The sequence below is a fragment of the Ambystoma mexicanum genome, chromosome 12 (assembly GCF_040938575.1).
Source record: "Ambystoma mexicanum isolate Mex_15411 chromosome 12, UKY_AmexF1_1, whole genome shotgun sequence".
In the NCBI taxonomy this organism is placed as follows: domain Eukaryota; kingdom Metazoa; phylum Chordata; class Amphibia; order Caudata; family Ambystomatidae; genus Ambystoma; species Ambystoma mexicanum.
The window spans coordinates 35,513,578-35,535,926 of record NC_090936.1 but is presented as its reverse complement, the minus strand read 5'-3'; the positions used below and the strand labels follow the sequence as shown (position 1 = coordinate 35,535,926).

The following is a 22,349-nucleotide window of genomic DNA, read 5'->3' as shown; positions in this document are numbered from 1 at the left end:
GCCTGTATCTCCATGGCTCTGTCCTGGCTCCTTCCTGATATGCAACGTCTGGTGGTGGCCAGCAAGGCCTGCTTCCGGCAAGGGCAGAGTTCCTCTGCCGCTGCAAACGTGGAAACGAACCTGTGCCTCTTTGATCACTCTCTGCTTGCTGCAATTCCGTGCATTTCACAAACACAAATCCTTCTGTATAAAACGAGGCAGTTGCCAGTGATCTGCACCAAAAGGCGCGCTCCTCTGGAATCAGAATGCACCTTCCAAGCAGGCCTTTCGTACCACTTTTCTGGAACTGAGATGCAGAGATTTTAAGAAATAGACATTTTCCCAGCCCAGGCCGGTTTCGGCTTAGTGCCGACAACACTAGGAAAATCCCCACCGTGCCAAATACACAAAAACAAGCTTGGGTTAGGAACACCTCTATTTCTTCAACATTCTGCCTCAAGGCGCTGTGGTAGAAGCGTACATGGCACCAAGCCTCCTTTAGGCTCCAGAAGTTCCTCTTCCCACTCCCAGAAGCAACCATTAAGGTGATCTGATGAGGTCGGGCCTTCCTTGGACACAAAATGCAGCCTTCTTCCACTTGAATAGAGTGAGCAAGGAAAGTGCTCTGTTTGCAGGGAACTCCTACAGCAGGTTCAGCCTACATTGTTGCTACGACATCTTAATATTCTTCATTAGGTGTTCCCCCTATTCTATCTGATCTGCAACTCCTAAACGGTTTTGATTGACTTGTTTGGTTCCTGCCCACTTTAAGTACCCGTTTCAGTTTCAGGCTTAAGTTCGGACAATGCTACCAAAAAAAGAAGCATTTGGATCACTACCTTTTGGGAACTGATGAGTTGGGTATTTTTGGCCAGGACTCTTGCTTCTTTTCCTCTCTTTTGCCGCCAGAGACAATGTAACCAAGACACCCGAAACCTGTGTTTATTTTAGAAAGACAAAGTATCTGACCAAACCCTAATATGGTGCAGCCTCTTGCATGTGTGAGTGTGGTGGTGTGCAGTGATTATTGAAAAAATGTACATGCTCGGTTATGCAAATGTCTACTCAGGCAAAAAAGACAGCATAATTGGAAAGCTTCCTTAAGCCCTGGGTGCAATGCCATTAAAATATATAATTGGTACTGAAGTCTAAATGGGGGGAGGGTGTCTCTTACTTGCATGGAGGGTCTTGATCCGCATTGGGGTTTTATGTCACTTATGTGATCTAGTTTTCTTTTTTAGCAACACCCTAAAAATGAGCAAAGTTATATTTATTGTTTCATTTCTTTTCTTAATGGGGGGTTCCACGACTCTTACTCAACCTTTCTCCATTTTCTGATTTTTTTCTAATTTGTCCCGGTTTTTCCGCTAACTTAACATACCTTCCCATGCCAAGTGGCAGAGCAGGGGGAGAGATGGAGAGAGATGGCATAGGATTTCGTAAAACGAGCGTTAAGAAAAAAGGTTCCTCACTTTTTTTTTAAATCGTTGTTCTGATTGCAGTCCCCCATTCTTATTAAGGCAAATGACAGAAATTCAATAAATGAGCTGTGGTGTTTATGCCACCAGACGGGCCAATGACCCATAATGCAACAAACACATATTGGAATTAACTTCTGCATGTTTGTCGTTTATCAATAAACAGTCATTTGATACTGATTACTCGTATATATGGCAAATCCCTTAATCTTTCACAAAGCGCCAGTTTTTCAAACAAGACAATTGCACTTTACGTAGGTGACTAAAACAAACGTACACTAAAATATAAGAGGAAGGGACCTTTGAAGTTTCGGTTAATTCATATTTACCGCTCAATAAGAGTATACGAAGTATTTGGAGCATTGTTAAAGTCTGGGTCACTGGCTTCGCCCTGATCACTTATTGAATAATCTGTTAACCTCCTCCAAAATCAGAATCTTGCTAATTGTGACCTTTCCTCTCTCCCCACCCCCTCCCATTTCCTTAGACGCATTAAGTGCTTTGTCGGAGACCATGCATACTTGACACTCCTTCCTTTTGTCAATACTTCCCTTTGCCCGCCCCCGCTCCACCTCAGGTTTTGGATTCTGTTCAAGTCACTCAAGAGGATAGTGAAAGCGGGCACTCTGGTGTCCCTCCCTACGTAGGTAATGTAATATAAGGATGTGCTTGATATGGCGTAGGGCAGCATTAACTTCAAAGTGCATATGCTATAAAAAGTCAAATACAAAAAAAGAGAAGGTTTGACCCGTGACATCCTCCCGGTGTCTACGACACCGAGCATACAGACGCTGCAAATGGCTCTTTAATCACCCACACCTTTAATGCCTTTGGAAGAGCGGGAAAACCATAGATCCTTCTCATCTCCACCGGAAAAGAGTTACAAGAGGCAAGTCCAAAAGGGACCATCCACCCATTGTAGAGCGCAAGAACTGAGGCGCGCGTGTCGCGCATCAAACCAGTGTGAGCAAGGGACTCTTCTTTCTATATAATGATCCACCTTTGTATTACTTTAATAGCATGATCTTTTCAATTTACCAGGCAGCATGATCTTCAATTTTCTTTGTTCGTAATATTTAAGTTGAGAAAAAAATAACGTTTTGTTAAATGAATATGTAGTTTTCCTTGCTTAGCTGACACGGTCTGTAGTCTGTTGTTGCTTTTTATTTTTTGCTGCTGGAGATCGAAGTGTAATTAAATGAGAATTTGAGGAGTTGGATGTGTTTTGCAAATGGGTCACTGGTATTTTTTTACTAACATATCATCTTGGAGCCTTGAGAATATGATTGTTTTGGGGAGCAAATTCAATTTCAGATGTTACCTGGTTTCATCTTTATCATTGTTGAGTTCTTCCGGTAGTATTTGCTTGATAACATTCTAAAGTGCTATTTATTTTAGGTGACCGGAAATAAAATGCCAATTCGGTCTTGTAACCCATTCAGGGTATGGCTGTTGGAATTCACTGGCTGGCACACATCTGAAATCAAGGGTAGCTTTTCCTTATTAGAAAGGCTTTGGGAGTCCTACTTCTATGTCGATGCACTCCTCCTCTTGCAAGCTGTCTTTCATTTTCATGGATAAACTGCCCAACACACATTCTTTTCCAATAATACCCTACTAGTTGTCATCTCAAGTGGAACAATTTGGCCACACAGTGCAGCCCTAAGTGACAGACGACCGTCATGATCATGTAGGTTGTCAATGAAACTTCATCACTTATGACACTCATTTCATCCTCATACGATGTGTGCATGCTACAGTCTTTGATTCTAGTGGACACCTGTCAGATATGTGCATAAAATGTGTCTTATTAGAGGTTGCCAGGCAGCGGCTGCATCCTTCTCCCAGCATTCTTTGCGTAGGGGGCTCTCGCTTGCCTGCCTTTCCACGGCACTGATGCGACGTTCAGAAAACGGGAAAATGACATGGAACCGCACATTGTACAGATTTAGTTGCGAGGGCAAGCATAGGTTGTGGACACAGACAGATTCATCAGTGGAACTCTTTGACTCAGCCTTTCCTTAGTTTACTTTATGTAGGGAAATCGCACCTTAGCATAGGGAAAGTTGGCCCTTTTCTATCCTGACATTTAAGTTAATACAAGTGTTTATTTTGAATTCAGAATCTGTTGTCTGTGTCTTGCTTCATGATGCCTTCACAGGTGACCCGTACGATTTCGGCCACTTGTAGCTATGGGACGCCCACTAAAATGGAGGCATGTGATGGATGGTTGTCTAAAGATAGGAATTTTGGGTTTACTAGGGTTGAGGCAAAGGTCATTATTTCTCATCCATTCATGGACGCTCAGATGCCGTCAGTGATCTTTTCTTGGCCGGAGCATGTTTCTCAGATTGAACATTATTTCTGTTCTGTGTTTATTGTCTGTCTGCATAAAGTTGAAATGAAGAGCAGAATTGGGTGAGCACTGGTGCTAGCAGCATACTATTACTAATATATAAACATGAAGAGATGGTTGAATTTTGGGGAACCTCAATGTTGCTTGACCTAAGCTCCCGACCTTCACTGAGGTGGTCCGTTGAGTGAGCAAGGGGGCCAACCAATTTAGTGCCATAATGTCATTGCCCGTAGTTTCTAGGAGTCGGACTATAGGCAGAGCAGTGCGTATTCCACTTGATCGCAACCTGCAGGTAAGTCAAACAACATGTGAAATGATGTAGGGTTCTTATCGCAGGACTTCTGACTTTGTTCTGTCATAAACACAGAGGCTGCTACAGTGCTTTTGATAACTAGTAGTTTGGCCATGAACAGGACATTAAAGGTAGGGAGCAGTTTTCCGATGTAAGTGGGGAGGCTATGGGTCCTTCAGTAGAGACGTGGTAGAGCCATTTCCAACCGATAAGGGGAATCAGTCCAAAGGTTATAGTGGTATTGACAGGGAATAGGGTGGTGATGGAGACCTTCATCAAAGTAGCTTGGCAAAGTTCCATGTGTGCTCCCAATACCTTCATGGTTCTGACCAGTTTAGCAATGTTTTCCAAAGAGCAGTAATTAAATTGGGCAAAGGAGGTATGGTGCCTTGGTCTCCATACTTTGGGGTTTCTCAACATGGTACGTAGCTACCTAATGGAAGTTTGGATGTTTTAATTTTGTCTGAGAAGGTCTTGGCCATGTTATCTTTAAGGGCCTATGAGGATTTCAGTCGTCTACAGAAGTGCACTGACGTTTATGTAATCCTTGAACACGTTGGACGTACTATTAAGGGCCAAAGACATTCAGGTCTGAAGAGCGGTTCGGCAGAGCCAATGCAAATCAGAGCTGCTCGTTGGCATCTCCTCACTTGCTCCAATGAACATCTTTGAGCAGTCATGACAGGATCGTTTTTGAATACAGAATCTTGACCCTGGAATGATATCTCTGTGCCAGCTCCTGGTCGAGCCTGTGCCACTCTCTGGCATTGCCCACATTTATTTTTTCCACTAAGGAATCCCAGCAGTAGAGAAGATTAGCCTGCACAGCAGTAGTTCTGTGTGTGAGACACAGCTGGCTGTCTATTGCTGCTAAAAGAGACTGGAGTTCTGTAATAATGTTCATGAGGTGACAGCTTCCTGACACCCCCTGGCAAAACATGGTATGTGAGAAGTCACTTTGCTCTTCATTCTTCGGTCATCTGCTGTGTCAGCAATGTTTCTCAATTTTATGGGTGCGGGTCCCAGACCTGTACTTCTTTCTCCCACCGCTGTGGGCAGACGTGGTTCACTACCCTGCCATGTATCACCACACAGAAGATTGCTTAGGAGGCTGCTCGCTATGGGTGGTGGGGCCCAGACCTGTCTTTCTTTAATCTTCCACCCTTCGGGGGTCCAACCAACCCTTCCAGCCACCCAGAGCTCTGCAGTGTGCTTACCGACGTCGTCCGATTGTTTGTGGGCTTCTTTGCCTTCCTGTTCGGGTCTCTCTTGCTTTCTTCAGGGGCTGTGGCGGGTCTGCAGCGCTCCCCTGTTCCAGGGCTGCGTGTCTGCAGCGGACCATGTGCACCAGCTTACTCGGTCAGCTGGTTGCCTGTAACTTCTCCGGCTTCTCTGGTGGTCCACAGTGGACATTTCAGGGACACTTCTGCCTGCAGGTTAGCTTTCCTAGTGTCTCTGATCCATCTGACTTCAAATCTCTTGGTTCCTCCAGGCCAGGTCTGGCAAAATTGGTTGTACCTCTTCTTTTTATTGACCGGTTGTTTCAAACCTTCTCTAATGCCGCTAGAATCCTCGCTTTGGTTCTGCGGGGCCATATGCACGGCTCTGCACCTTTTCTTTGTCTTAGTACCAACTAGGAGATCTTCCATTGGGTCAATTGGCTTCTCCTTTGTCTCAGTACTTATAGGATACTCGTCCTTTGTGGAGCCTACACTCTTCCTCGTTCCAGTACTTCCTATACTGACAGTACTACAAAAACATGTAGGAATATTGGGGATAGTGTTGGTGTGACGGGGGTAGGATGGTGTGTCAGTGTAAGGTGGGTTATGGGAATACCATGTTCTCCCCAGGTCGTCACTAGTCCCCTATGGAGTTTCCCTCCTCATGAGATCCACCCGCTGCGTATCACCCCCAGGGGGACTATCGAGAAGCAGCCTCACCTCCCTGGCCTCATGGGAAGTGGTTTCCCCTAGGAGAGAAGTGGCATCTGGGGATTTGTCACACTGGCAAGACTGGCATTTGTGTGCATCCAGTCCTTACTGTGGTATTTTATATTTTTCTGGGCATCTATGATAACGATAAGTGTTATTACATGGTTAGATTGGCATTTTGGTGCTGCCAGTCTAGATATGTCTTACTGTAGCATAGCATTTTATACAGTGCATCATCAAGACTACAGCAAACGTACGTGTTATTGTGGGCCAGGCCTACATTGTGCAGCCAGTTTTGACATGTTTTCTCATGGTGGCATTGCATTTTTAATAGCTAAGTGGTAAGATAGCTCAATGGGTTGGGCGCTCACTGCTGCAAACTGTGTGTGATCTGCAGGTCACAGGTTCAAATCCTGGTACGGGCAACTGAGTCTTTCATTCTTCCTAAGTTGATAAATGAGTACCAACTTCAGTTGGGATGATAATTGTAATATGCACTACGTAAAGCACTTTGGCGAAAACGCCATATAAATAACAAATTATTATCATTAATAAAGCATGAATGCTCCTGTGTATTGTTGGTGGCTTGTGTTGATTGGATTTTTGGATACTGTATTATCGTAGCAATGGACGATGTAGGTGATCTACTTTTCATGTAATGACAATGTCTGCCATGCAGCTATAATTGCCATAATATAAAGTTACTGGCCATGCAGTGGTGAAGTGGCGTGTCTATGGCAGTGCCTCGGCCTATTTTGTTTTGTGTTTATAGTTTATAAAAATACTTTAGCACATTTCTCATCATAAACTTCAAAAAAATCTTAGTTCATTACAAATGGCAATAAATCACTTCAGACACAACATTCGAAAACAAACATTACAGACATGAATTAATTCAACGCAATACAATATAATACCATATACTATCTACCAGGGCCTCCCTTTCTAACCCCCATGATTGTAGTGTCCACCTATCCGACAAATGACTGCCTTCCCTACTTCCTTATGGTGGACTAATCGAGGAAAACATTTTCCCCCACCTTTTTGTGTATCCCTATTAAGCAATGGTCATTGGGTATCCATACAAGAGCCGAGCCCACGTGGCCTCACTGTGAAATCCTCTAATCTCCTTAGGAACTTTCCCAACCACATTTTCCTCGGCCCTGGTGTTGCACTACAGCCAATCAGCCAATGTTTTAGCATTTCTGCCTCACCCGACTTTTCACTGAGCCGACAATTAATTTCTTGCCAAGGGATCCCTCTGGGACCCCTCCTTTGTCGGGCGCCCAGTAATTTAAGACAAAATAGCATGTAAATGTTACGATATTTCGGCCCTGGGAATTTCATAATGGATGGCTGTATCTCCTTATAGTTCTTATATTTTCTCAGGTTTGTGGTTAGCTCCCTTTTGTATTTGTATTTTATTTGTATTTTGTTAAGCGACTTAAACCAAAGCGCTGTACATAAGATACGGAACAGTGCAATATAAATGGATAAAAAATAAAATCCAGAAAAGATTCACTCAAGAATGTTTTAGTCAGTAAAATTTCAGGGAACCACGGAACAGAGAATAGACACAGATAGAACAAAGAGAAAGTGGAAGAGCGTTCCAGTGAAGAGGAGCAAGGCATTCAAAGGAACGAAAACGAGAATGTGCACAGCGGAGACGAGGAGCCACAAGTCAGAAATGAGAAGAAGAGCGATAGTTTGTAGTTTGTACAATGACATTCTCTCTATATCTTTCCTATTTTACAATTTACATTTTGTTGTACATCTTCACCGGGCTTTTCATCAATGTAAATTTGTCTGAGTCTATTTCAGCAAGAATCAGGTCACAGCACTACCCAAAATTGTTCAACGCTTTGTCGAAATTATTGCTTAAAGATATATTCTAATTGCAAACACGTTGATGGAAACAATATTGCCTCGGCCTATGTTGTACTATTGGGGCTTACCTGTTTATATCATGACCACATCGATGGCATATGAAGCCAACACCCTTGTTAAAATGTTGTTGGTATCTAAAATATTCTTGTCTGCCTCAGTACGTATTTAGCATTTTAAAATATGTACGTTTATGTACTATCTTTTTATGCCTGCAAGCCACTTCTGGTGATGTCACCAGGGTTAAAGAGGAACTGATACCATCTGGGGCAAAGGTCAAGTGACATCACTTCCTGTGATGTCATCAGCTCTGTGATGTCACTTCTGCTACCCCTGGCATTTTGGTGAATCAACGTCCCTGGAAGACATTAAAAAAGTCCTTATCAAGTACAGTGCAAGGTCACGTAAAGGCCTCACAAATATACTATCTTTTTAGCCAGTGGTGTTGTTAGGTGGCTAATAGATGACATTTGATTCTTGCTCTTTACTGATTGTAAGTGGAAATATTCCCAGACATAAATCAGGTCAGGAAAGCAGCACAGAGGTTGTGGCTGGCTGTTCAATCTCCAGTGTTTTGTGGTGAGGATATTCTTGCTGGTCCATATGCAAGATTGTCAGCCATCTTGCATTGCACTCTGTGAAGGCTCTTGACTCCAGCCTTGGGACTCCCTCTGTACCCATTCACTCTGTTTGACAAGGTCCTGAACAGTGCTACCCACACATTCTACCTCCCTCCATCCTTACCTACCTCTGTGCTGTGCGCCACCTCTATCTACGGTGGTGGTCAATAAGTCTTTGCTTCCTTTTTAAATTAAATTAAATTATACTAAAAAGCAAAGCTCTACAACATAAACAGCGCCTATTTGTAGTCTTCATTGACTTCACTCAAGCCTTCGATCGAATTGAGAGACCACTCTTATGGAGAAAACTGAAAGAGTGGGACTGCCCAGAAGGTATTTTAGCCCCCACACAAGCTCTGCACTCCAACACTACAATGAGAGTGCGTCTCAGTCAGGAAGGAGACTTGTCAGGCGAAGTCAAAAGCACACGCCGAGTGAAGCAGGTCTGCCCACTAGCCTCTGCGCTATTCATCGCCTACATCGGTGACATCCAAGAAATCCAAAAAACAATAAGAGTCTTTCCGCCAAAAATTGGAGCCACAGAAATTGGTCACCTCCTGTACGCTGACGATCTCACCATCTTCGACCAAATAGAAATAGGGCTACAACGCAAACTAACTGTCCTACAGCAATACGGGACGAGTAATCATCTGGACATCAACATAAACAAAACAAAAGTAATGATCTTCCAAAATCGCGACAAAAAATCAAGCAACTTCAGATGGCAACTAGGCCAAATTGAAATTGAGGCTGTCAACTCATTCAAATACCTCGGAGTATTCCTGGACACGTCTCACGTCTGGAAAGCACAATGCAAAAGGAACTGTTTGAAAAGATAAACAAATTAGCGGCCTAAGCAAAAATCATCGACAGAAGATTCGGAAAATTCTCACTTGTGCCAACATTAAACTTCTACAAAATGAAGGTCGTGCCTACAGTCACTTACGGGATGGAAGCAATGCCCACGATACCAAAGCAAATATGGGCAAAACTGGAGGCCCGGTTTTGGCGAAAGGTACTGAGATTACCTCAATCTACATCAGGAGCAGCCATCCGGCGGGAACTCAGTCTCCAATCGCTACAATGTACAGTGGTGTGCAACACCATTATGCTTTTTAGAAAAGTCAGAATGGACACCAGTAACAGGATTTTCAACATGATCAAATGCGAAATGGACTGCAAAAACAGTGATCTGTTAACAGTATGGAAAGAAGAAAACCAAAAAGTACTACATGATATAGCATCTGACGAACAAGAACTGATTCAAAATCCATGCAAAGTTCTAAGGAAAATCAAAGATGCAGATTGGGCAAAGACGATAAACATCACAGTCAGTTTACAACTTACTTCTCACTTACCATGCAACACAATGAAAAGAAATCAGCTACAGAGTTTTATAAATCAACTTCCAAACAGACAGGTGAGAAACTTAATTTTGCGAGCACGAGTGAACTTAATGAAAACCAACGAGATATTACACATCAGGGGACAAGCGCCAACAAATGGCTGCCGATTCTGCGGCAACACAACACAACCTGTCAAAGAGACAATAAGACATCTTCTCATGACATGTCCAGCAACAGCTGACAGCAGTATCTGTCCCATATGGCCGGCTTTGATATTGCAAACGAAGAAAACACATGGTGGTCTAGACTCATTGGAGGTGAGAAAACCATGTGGAAAATTGCAGCAGCTAAAATGCTGGAATATATTGAGCAACATCTACTTAACAGCAAAGTGTGTTAGTGAACATCAAATCAATGAAGACATTTAATAACGAAACCACGACACCATGAAGTGTACACAGACAGTGAGAAATTTGCCAGGGAAACAGATCTTACGAATTGACAAGTATGTTTGTAATTGTAAAAATCTTATTTGATTAAACAATAAAAAATAAAATAAAAAATAAATATTTTTTTAAATCTGCAAATCAATCCATGGGCTTGCACCCCCACCCCTCTTGCCTAGTAAGCTTTTAATATAATATATGCCTCCCTCATAGTTCTTTTTTTGGATGGGTGGGTGGGCGGGCTGTTTGTGTCCGGCAACAATTCAGTCTGTTGCTTGATTTTCAAATTCCATTGGAATCCCCTCCCCCTTGACATCAAGTCAATCCTCATTGTATCAGAATTCAAGACTGCCCTGAAAAAGCTCCTCCTTTCGCTTGAGATCCCCCAACCCTCTCTTCGATAAGCGAGGGGAGTGGAAGACGGTGGCAGAATCAGTATCTGCGGCCTGCAGTACGGCTGCGTCCCGGCGGGTGGTCCATGTTACGGTGGTGGCCATCACTGTGGCGTATGATATGATACGGCATTTATAACGCGCCTATACACAAGTGTTTCAAGGTGACGGTTGAGAGTTAAAGGGGTTGGTTAGGAAAAAAGGATTGCTACACTGAGAATTTTAAACTGCTAATATATGCAATGTTTACTTACTTTTCAGTTGCTGGAAACAAGAACATTTGCTTTGGTAAAACTGTGAAGAAAAGTCTTGACAAAAATGAATAGATATGTTGAGCATAAATAACCCAAGTGCTCTGGCACTGGCCAAGAACATCAACAGCCCAGAACGGGTGCACATTTCGCCTCTAAGTAGAGGGTGACTCACACACACTGTCAAACCAAAAAGAGGAAACGGAAGGGATTTAAGAACTCTCTGCCCCCAAAGACCTTTGAAACTTGCATAACCATTTCCTAAATGTTATGAGGCAACATTAAGGGGGCAGTCAGAAAAATAAATTGCGCGTTATAAAAATAACATATTCTGCCTTATCACTGATATGTGACACAACAGATTTGTGCTCCCATTTTGAGATGCAGGACGCATGAATAGGCAGCTATTCAAAGGGGAGCACAACTTTTTTTAGTTTCAAGATGATATCTCACATTAAATCATGCTCCATGTTGACATGTGTCTGTCCACCGGCTTGGCTCTCACTGGCTTTCTGCAGGGCACAACGTATGAATAAAACAGGCTTCATTGGTATCGAAGCTGACTTGGACCACAGCATTGGTTAAAAAAGACATTGTGAATTACTGAAAACTGTTTAGGGTACATGAGCAATCAGGGAAGTGTTTCATTTCTACCAACATTTTTATTATAAATATCAATATCAATTAGACATTTTTCAACCTCATCTGAACTTGTTTTGCTTCAAAATAGCTATTCTGCGTAGAGATGGACACAAATTAAGAATTAAAATACATTTAACTTGTAAAGTGAGCTTTTGAAACTCATATTGGCAGTGGTTTTGCTTGTGGCTAGAGCCGGAGAAGGGAAACGTCTATATTTGCAGAAGCGCATCTCTTTAAGAGAACTAGAGAAGATGTTTGAGGCGGAGACCACATGCTTGGCTTCCAAGGTGTATTGCCTTAATAACAAAACAGGCTTTTTTTCTTTTTGCGTGTGACAAGGCCAACCCCTGAGATGGATGGTGGCAGCAGAGGAGCCCAATTCCTGGCCCACCCCACACCCCAGTGCCAGTCTTTTTCTGAGCAGTTCACCTTTGTCTCATGCCAGGCCTCCTCTACATGTTTGCCAGTCTTTTTTTTTCTCTAGAAACCAAATAGAAACAACCGAATGAGAGCCTTTGTCAAGCACCCCAAGTCAGCCACAGAGTACCTGCGATCCGAAAACCAGTATTTTTATTTATTTATTACATTTGTTACTCGCCCAGACCCTTGGGTATCACAGCGAGGTTACAGACAGCTTATAATGTTTCTTATACATTGTTACAGTCAAACTGAAAAAAATAGCATTTTACGCCTAACGGCTCTCATTACAACATATTACAATGTTAACATACATAGAAGAAAGTAGGACGTTCATTATAGTTATATGTAGTTATAGTATAGGACGTTCAGTAGGCAACCCGCCGGTCTCCTGCGGAACGCTGGCAGCAAAGAAAAGCCAACAATCGCAGAGGAGCACAGCCACACCATTTACATCTGGCGCACAGAGAAGCCGTGCAGTGCTGCAGAGTGATGGGGTGAGTGTACAGAGCTGCCATGGAGTGCACTAGACCATCGGGGCCTTGTGTGAGGGACCCAAACCTTCTCCACCATGAGTTACCTGGCGGGTGCTCGGAACAGGGCTCCAACATGAGCGAGGGATTGGAATCCCCAGGCTGCCATAGCTGTTCTGTGGCAGGTCCGTGCGGGGGTGGTGGCTGGGGCATAACCCACTACCTGTCATTTTGCTTGTCAACACACTCTCATGCATGGGGAAGAGAGGGTAACATTGGCTAGGGATAGAGAGCCAACCCAGAGAGTGTGAGGGGGATTAAAAGAGACGACAAGAATCGGGAAGTGTTTGTTAGTTGGGTGAGGATAGAGAAAGAAGAGGAGGTGGTATGGCAAGAGACCAGCAAGGAGCAGCACAGTGTGGCAGCAAATTCTGGAGAAGGTGGGGTATTGGCTAGTGAGTGAAAACGGTACTAGGGGGGGGGGTGTTGTAAATGTGGTAGGAGAATGAGAGTATGAGATGAATGTGAAGTGAGTGCATGACATTGGATTGTCTGAGTGAAGATGGACTAGGAGTGGTTTGGAGGGCAGATTAGTAGCGTGAAGGAGGGAGTAGTAGTGTGGGGAATGGAGGAGTAGTGTGGGGAAGGGAAGAGCAGCGAGTAGGAGGGTGGACTGGAGATCAAAGGGTGGAGGCAAGACCTGGAAGGTACAAGAGATATCAGAGGGACAGCGAGGGAAGAGAGTAGAGGTCGGTGGATGGGAAGATGGAGGATAGTTGAAAGAAGAATAGAGGGTAAGGAGAAAGTGAGCATGGGAGGGCAGTCTGCACCTGCAAGGTACAAATCACCCATCCCCTAAGATCACCTACTGGTTAAAGTAGGAACAGTTAGGTTGTGCCTGAGGGAGTTTAAAGAGATACGGCCAAGCAACTTTAGGTCAACATCATAGTTCATTTAGCAAATTAGCATACTTCGGGAGAAACTCGCTATCATGGAACTAAGGACCCCTGGGCTTAGGAGGAATTGCTTAGAGACGAGAGAGATAGGCACAGCCATATGGGACCCATTGATATTGCAATAAAACCCCTTAAACCGCCTCTAAGGTGTGAAGTGACTCTTGGCTCATCTGTAGCACAAGTCTGTATACTAAACACTAATGAAGACTCACATTTAGTGGGATTGACTGGTAGTTTCCAGGAGACATTTCTGCACACATGAGAGGGCACAAGATATGCAGCTTGGATAGTTACGCAAATATAAATTGCATGTATGGTTAGCGGCTGCAAGGCATTTCCTTAATCATCAGGTCTCCAAATACTAATTTTAAATTGGGCTCTACAACATTTCTGGAGAGGCCACTGGGGTTTCCCCTCAGTATATGGTTATTGTTGCAAATAATCAGGGAGTGACAAGCAAGGCATGACGCGCATTAGCAGTGTGGTTGTTTGCTTTCCAGGGATACCTACTCGCCGACCATACGTCAATTTCACCACCCACAGACTCTGGCCCCTGAAGAAAATCCCAACATCTACAAGGAGGGATTGAAACATGTAGGGCGACAACCATGGGTTCAAGATCATTTACAACAAGAACACTCAGAAATGTGCGACAACCCAAGAATGTTGTCAATGTCTTTTTCCTTTATTAAGTCAAGCCCGATTATGTGGTGATCTGTAATTGCTCAATTTTTTTTTAAAATTGCACAGCACTGATTGTTGTACTTTGCGTTTGTGGTATCAGACATGTGAACACGTTGTTCTTTTTAATTGCACATATTTTGTCTTTTTCTATTTTTGTATTGATCATTTTTTTAATAAAAGGTATTTCACACACAAGGTTTTGTTAATGTTATAGCCTAGAGTGTATTAAGGCATTACTTCCTCCTTGTACACTCCCTATCTGAGGATGCATAACTAACAACAGACTTGGATAGTTACCGTAACTATAATGCAGGTTGGATAGTTACACCAATGTTAATTACATAAAGAATAACATTGTTAAATGATTGTAAACACAAATCTCAGTGTAGTCCTGTTATAATTGTATAATTATAATTGGTTATTTATAACACGCTTAATACCCAGAGGTTTCGAAGCGCAGACCCGGGGATCGAACCTGTGTTGCCCCACGTCGTCTTGTTTCCAAGGCGAGCGCATTGCGCCTTTACTATCCTCACGAGATGTTAGAGTGGACTTGTGTTTGTGCGCCCACTTTAGAATTTAACTATATTTTCTTGCCAGAAATGCTTAAGGTGATAATGCATTTTATTTTCGAACATATGTACACATGGTCACACCTCACAAGTACTCCCCCTTTAGTAAATAAGTTTTTTTTGTATTAATTTATAACACGCTAAAAACGAGTGAGTGTTTTCTAAGCGCGAGATCGGGATTCGAACCTGTGTTGCACTGCGACCTCTTGCTTCGAAGTCAGGCGTTGCTCACGAGCTAAATTCCTCACAAGTTAAGTTGAAGCCGAGCTTGGGAGAGAGCCACAGGTTGGCTGGCTTTGATTGTTATGGGCAGTGGGTTCCAATGCAGCGGGGCGAGAAGGGAGAAAGAGCGGAAGCGAGAGGATGCCGGCTGAGGGTATGGGGCGGTGAGTTTTGAGTGCGGAGCAGGATCAGAGGGAACAAGATGGTGAGTAAACTGAGAGACAATCAGAACATACATGGCTTTGTAGACCAGGAAACAGAACTTGAAAAGATATCAGTTGTGCATGGATAGACGCCCCTTTCTCCCCAGATGAGATATAGGTTTTATAATGAATGGAGGACAGCACAGGGCCATTGCGCTGGTCTTGAAAGCAAGACCACACTGAGCAATAGGTTTGAATCCTGGATCTGCGCTTAGAAACCGAACTCAGGTGCGGTATTAGGCGTGCTATTAAAAAACCAATTAAATAAATAAATAATCATTTCTGTTGGCAACTTACGCTGCCACGGGGACTTCTAACAAGGCAATATTATTTTCTGAATGGATTCTGAGCACAGCAGGTGGCCTGTTTTCAGTTCCTGTGCTGTCTGAAATCAGCATGGACACACTCTGTGTTCAGAGACCCATGACAGCAAACGTCACTAGCAGATGAAGCATTAAGTGGATAAGCGCATTGGCCTAGTTTAAATGAAGATTTGATATAAAAGGTGGAACACGCACACATGTTATGCTTGTAGCATGGGGGGAGCCAAACAACCATTGAATGAACAGATAAGTAAAATAGTGTTTAATAGTTAGGCTTGAAGGATGGAATTCGTTTCCTGGGCAAAGCAAATAAATGTGTGCACCCTTTAATAAACCCTGGTTATTCAGGGTGCCTGGCACGCTGGTTACATTGTTGCTCGAATGCACTCCTTCCGCCCTGCACTTTGATAAAACGGCCTAAGATGTCTGCAGCAGGTGGCTTTGGCGTTTCTTTCTGATGCGGGGCTTTCTTGTCTCTCAGAACTCAGAAAGAAAACGCACCGGCTTTGCATAAACCCGAGGAAGCGCGAGGTGCCCCCCCCCACCCATTTAGAAAATACTTGAAAGGTCGAACTTGGCAAATACAAAGGCGCACTTACCAATACTTGCTCCCTTGGATGCATTCCCAAAAAGTGACATAACTACTTGTTCGTCGCTCTGGAGAAGAGCGGCACGCAGAAAGCCACCGGCAGGACGTTACTACATCGTCCTTCGCCCTGACAGGAAGTTCAAACCCGGAAGTTAATTATTTGTCATTTATATCACACGTACGGCCGGATTTCTGCATCGAATCCATGTTGCGTTGGCACGTCTTGTTCCCAAGAAGAGCCTGTTGCCTCTGCGTGATGCTCCAGTCCCAATGGCGCAGAGACCAGTGTGCAGCTAAGTCGCAGGCATGTCATCACTGTTCCGCCCATAATGTCGACCAAAAAAATGCCGACTCCATTTCGGCGCGGTGCACTGATCTAATAGACGACTTCTTTCCTGCGTCCCCCTACCCACCTACCTCTACCCACTTACCTTTTCAGCGGCACACTTCTATATGTCCCACCGGCTCTCGTCTATACCTGCAGCGTCAGTTCTCTCCCACTAACGCAGGTTTTTCTTAATTATCTGCCGCTACCATCTAATGTAAGCGGGGGACACCCCTGCAACCCCAGACTCCCATTGCAGTGGCCAAGCGGACCGTGGGACACCCCCGCAAACCCCTGCTCTGCTTGGTCGCTGTAATGGGAGTCGGAATTTTTGAAAATGATGAAGGCGCAGTAAATGCACGAGTATTTTGGGGCGATACCGTCAGAGCGGTGAGCTCCGGCAAGGGGTGGGTATGGTGGATCCGGTGGGTACGGAGACCAAACGGTAGGGTGACCAGATTTCAAGGCAAAAAACCGGACGGCCAACAAAATAAAAGGAGGACTGCCCCAATCCCACCTCATCCCAAGGCACCCTCCCTCCTCAATACCCACTATAATCCCCTCCTCTTAATTGCCCCCCCTAAATCCCCCCCACCAAGAGTATTTCCAGCACTGTTCATACATATAAATTGTGCATTTTAAGCATGTTCCTAACAAAGGCTCTGACTGATATCGGATGCTTTGCTCTTTACTGATTACTCAGCCAGTCTCTCTACCACATTGGCGGTTCAAGCCCACCCAGAGGGCCCAATTCCGGGCTAGTCCCTCAGCACCCCGTCTGGTCACCCTGAAAAGTTGGCGGTTCAAGCCCACCCAGAGAGCCCAATTCCAGGATAGTCCCACAGCACCCCGTCTGGTCACCCTGAAAGCTTGGAGGTTTATGCCCACCCAGAGGGACCAATTCCTGGATGGTCCTTCGGCACCCCGTCTGGTCACCCTGTCTGGTCATACTACCAAACGGGGGTGCCGAGGGCCCCCCCCAAAAGTAAAGAATGGCAGAGGGAAATTTGCACAACGGCATTGGGAGAGCGGTCTAATGTCAGCGGCGTGGGACAGCCAGCATGCGTTCTCCGACCCACGTAAATTTGAGAAGGCTTTTACTACTGTAAGTCACTAATCGTTTGGGCACAGAGTCCACCTACCATTTTATAATTACATTAGGTTTCAGTAGGGTGACCAGACGTCCCAGTTTTGCCAGAACTGTGACGGAATTGGGTGCTCTGTCCCCCTTTCTCAAGATTCTTTTTCCATTGTCTAATGCAGTGGTCCCTGTTTTTGGTAGTAGGTCTGCATAGCTGGCCGGCAGGAACGCACAATCTCACACAGAAAAAATGCTGCACTTTATGAATTAAGCTATCGGTAGCGTTTGATAAATTAATTATAATGTGTTTATTCCACCAGTAACCTCCTTCTCCTCCAGGCTACTGAAGTGCAGTGCCTGGACAGCCACTTTCAAGAGTTAGTCCTACTTTTATCTTAGTGGCCCTTTCCCGTTTTTTCCATTTTAAATCTGGTCAGCCTAGGTTTCAGGTTATACAGAGGTGCACTACAATGCATTTAGGAGTGTATACTACATGTCAGTTTGCCTAAAAGCTTATAAATAAGTTCAATTGGGATGCAGAGGGGGCGGTGAGAGGGTTCGGGGAGGGAACTGTGCAGGGCCTTGAGGGAGACCGGAAGTTGCAGGGTTGACCCCCCCCGCCCACACCTGCAGAAGAGGAAGCGATGAGGGATGCTAGTGGGCAGAGGTTGGGTGGGGGAGAGAACGGTTGTTGCTGGGATGTCCACGCATAAGTGCAGGGACACTAGGATAAGCAGGCCAGGAGCAATGCCTTGTGGCGGCGGGGAATCCAAGATCGGGGACACAGGCTTTGACGTGACATCCTGCATCACTGTGTGTGCATCTCCCCGGGTCTTTGAAACCAACCTCTGGAAGGAAAACCTCACTACACCACTTTAGTGGGCAAGTTCACCAGAAACTAAACTAAAGAGCCAAGCTACCTTCGGGTTCAGTGCGCTATATAAGCAAATAAACTAAAGTAAACTGCTTACCATTCAACTGTTAAATAGGAAACAAAAAAACGAGCCACCAAAACGCACAGCCCAGGAAGTTGGGACTTCGTGGGCAATTTATTATGCATGTGCTCATTGTAAATGTCTTGCTTGATCTAAATCAGATTTAAAAGCAGTAAATGAACGCGGCCCCGCAGAATTCATATCCACATTTCAGATAATGTATTGCCCGTCTGACAGGAAACGCCGGTAGGCCCAGTGAAACCTCAGCACGCAGCGCCAGCCTCATCTCTGCTGTGAGCCCGGCGGCCCGGTATCGTGTCCGCCGACTTCGGCTTGCGGTCTCTGGGGGATGGAGTCAATCGTCCCTATGTTCATCCATACCTCATTTAAACTGTTCCTCTAATATGCTGATCGCCTATTATTCAGAACGAAATTACACACCAGCGACACAGGCTGCCATTTATTTCAAAGGCAAAATGCGGGCCCACGCAGAATTGAAAAGCTGCCCTTGGTGGAAAGAAGCAGTGATGTATCTCCTCTGTGCACAGAGGATTAAAAACAGGGGGCGAAAAACGCCGCGTGACATGGAGGAAAAGGGTTACGCGCCCATGGATTCAGAGGTTATTACTGGACTAATTTGCTCTAAACTATGACTCAAAAGCGCTTCCCCTTACATCGAAAGGTGTGTTTCTTCAACTTCTAAGAGCTGAAAAGTAAACTGAAAAACGAAAATATTATTAAGATCGAAAAAGGTGTGTATCGATAAATCCAATTTTCACTCAGTCAATAACATTGCCACATGACATATTCCAGAGTCGTGGAGCTGAACTCAGAAGACGGGTGATCTCTCCCTGTTCTCGCCCCAGGCACTGGATCTTATTACGAGTTTGGGGGTAAAATTGTGGTATTTATGTGGAATTACTACCAAACTTGATTACCGTTAAGCCACTGGATCCCGTCAATTTACAGCCGAATTATGTAACTACTGCTTGTTGAAAGTGACTTAACGCATACTCCTTGACGTAAAACGCAGATTAAATATTATCATCATTATGTGTATATAAGGATACGTTTGAAAAAAAATTAAGTTCATTGTCAGTGTTGAGTCCACCTTGGACTGTGCCTATGACAGTAATACAATAAACTTTGCTTCTTCATTGAAGCAATCGATGGTGGTTGCCTATTATTGAGGGATGAATTCTTTCAACTCCAAAAATCCGTACTTTTCAAAGTTTTCGTCTTTGGCAACAACAGGCTTTTTTTCGCTGAGTTTTTTACTGAAAAATATGGAGTGGGTGGGTAAGGGGATAAAAGACAAAGGTGTGGGGAATAGGAACTAGATGATAGGGAAGAGGATTTTGGGGGAACCCCTCAACTAAAAAAAAGACATTTCAATGAGTTTTTTTGGACAAAAATATTCGGCCAAAATCTCCACCAAAACAACCTAGTGATCTAAGAACGTAGTCCCTTTGGCATGTTCCTTGCAGTGATAAAAAGTCATGGGCTATATAGAGTTGCTGTTCGTGATGGCTCTCGGGTGTTCTTGTACGCAGAGTTCACGTTTCCAGACGATGCTACCAGAGCAGAGTAGGTTTCAGTTGCATCGGATTCAATGGATTGCATTGTAATTTTTCAAGTTTTTCACTAGATATACTGGTCCGTTTTTGTTCTTTGAAAGATTTCAGCTTGTTGCTCGTGCATTTGCATATCTCCAAGAGCCCCATTTGATCTGGTTTGGACGGTGGTTTGTTCCATTTGACATGCTATTTTGAGATTGGCACAATCATATACTACGGAGAGGAATAATACCCTTGCTTACTGAGTCGGGTGATCGCTATAGTATTATTTAATGACAGGACTTACAAGGCATCTCTTTTTATTTTTGCATTTGTTAGGGCACACAAAACCCTTGGCTATCTAGTTGATAGTTACATTATGATAATGTGATGCAGTAGCGGGATGGAAGAGTCTTAGAGTCATCCCATTTTATCAGCGTGGAGAATGATTAGAATGCAAATCATTGACATCCAAAGTCACTGAAATTGTTCTTCTGGAACATGTCTGTCAGCTTTTGCACCCCCTTCTGGCAAGTCTCTCAGGTTTACCGCCAACAGGGGATACTCATGCTGGTGGTAAGCCAATGTGTTCCAAGGACCGCTTGGATAGCTCAGGGGCAACGTGCTCATCTTGGAAACCAGGGTTCGATACCCGGTCCCATGCTTGGAGGCCGTAATCCGGCATGAAGTTCGATATAACCTGGCAAATGCAGGTGGATTACCTTGGAATCCACTGTTAATTGTGGTAGGCATTTACAATTTTGCAGAAACGGTGTGGAAAAAAGTATAAAATCTGAAACCACCAGGAAATGATGAACATCATGTTGAGGACACCTTTTTGCAGGAACATGCAACATGAGCCAGTCCCCACCGTGCAATATCCACTTTAGCAAACATGACCCTAGGGAGTCAGCTGGTATAGATACCCAAGGAAAGTGATTGTGCTCCACAGAAATACAACAGATGAGATAATCGGTCAACTGGTCTCATAATTGTGGCATACTATAATTTCTCCTATGCTGCAAAATGCTTACGCCTGAACCGCAAGATATATACCCACGGGACGGTGGGAGCCTCCACAGGAGTATCGCCAGGAGACTAGTGAAATATCCTAGGAGCTACAGCCACAACAACAGTAAAGGTCGTGTCGGTCAAGGATAGGAATTCTTCTCATCCGTCTGTATCTCCCGATTGTCTCGGGAGGATAGCTCAGGGGCAATGTGCTCGCCTTGGAAGCAAGACGACACAGAGCAACACAGGTTCGATCCCTGGGTCCGCGCTTAGAAACCTCTGGGTATTAAGTGCGTTATAAATAACCTATCATGACATTATGCACAGGATTTTATACCGCAAGTAATTCATGTCCAATTTTCAATAGTATTTTTTAACTAAAGTAAAGGCCGCCATGAGTTGTATATGCCTTAAGAGGCCTGGCAGTCATGCTTTTTTCATTTTGAAAAAAAGTGTAAGGCGTTGTGTGCTGGAGAAAATTCGAATAAAAGAACAAAAAAATAAAAAGAGGCTTGTACAGCAAGGACACCACTTCAAAAACTTCGCAAGGGTTTCTCATTTTATAGGTCCAAAAAGCAAGATTTCTGAAACTTTTCTGTAGTTTCTAGTCAATCATAAAGCATCAAAAACACCCAGGTTGGGAATAGTTAAAAAACAATTATGTTTTTAAATATACATCAATGAATTACAGTCAAGTCAAAAGAACATATAATAAAATGAAAAGTTGACAATGCAAAGGAAAAAAACACAAAAATATCTCAAGTGGTGCACATAAAAAGCGATAGGCAGGCGACATCTGTCTGCTGGCAAATTAACCTAAGAGGAAATGACACATTAGTATTTCCTGTGGAGAAAGATGGAAAGTAGGCAAAAAAAGATGTAGGGGAAGAAAAATATGAAAAGGAGCACAGGTGCTTGCGGAGGCGTGGTCACATACATGTATGTATGTTATTACTTATCAAGCACAAGCAATGGCCTAGAATTATACCTTAAGGCACTAAAACTCCACGGTGTAAGATATTGTTGACAAGCAAACTGCATCACAGCAAACAACAATTGAATACAAACAGCAGATGAAATTGATCAAACCGAAAAGCCATCACAGGTGTGCTTCTGCCATCACAGGTGTGCTTCTGCAAGTTTAAGATGATACATGATTGTCATTTCTTACAGAGAAAAGCCCTTCAATTTCCTTGCAAAAATGATCAGGCAAGAAATGGCTCTGAAATATTCCAACCAGGAGCTCCATTGAGCAACTTGGGATGTTGGGCCTAGGTTGAGTTTTTTGACACCAGCTTAATTTGATTTTGGGGTCTACGCCAGATCTCCAATATCCAACCGGAGGCGGAAATACAACAAAGTTACACAAATAGGTAGTAGAATTA

General features: G+C 44.0%; 1 protein-coding gene across 2 annotated transcripts in view; it reads right to left on the bottom strand.

The window, feature by feature from the left end:
• Positions 1-22,349, bottom strand: part of TFEC (transcription factor EC) — a 245,196-nt gene that overhangs the window by 143,076 nt on the left and 79,771 nt on the right. Inside the window, exon 1 of one of the 2 annotated variants that reach the window (XM_069627889.1) lies at positions 16,067-16,177. The exons of the other annotated variant lie outside the window; for it this stretch is intronic. Coding sequence (XP_069483990.1) covers positions 16,067-16,090 — 24 coding nt within the window. The 5' untranslated portion in view covers positions 16,091-16,177. Of the gene's footprint in view, positions 1-16,066; positions 16,178-22,349 lie in introns of those variants that run through there. 2 annotated transcript variants of the gene reach the window in all.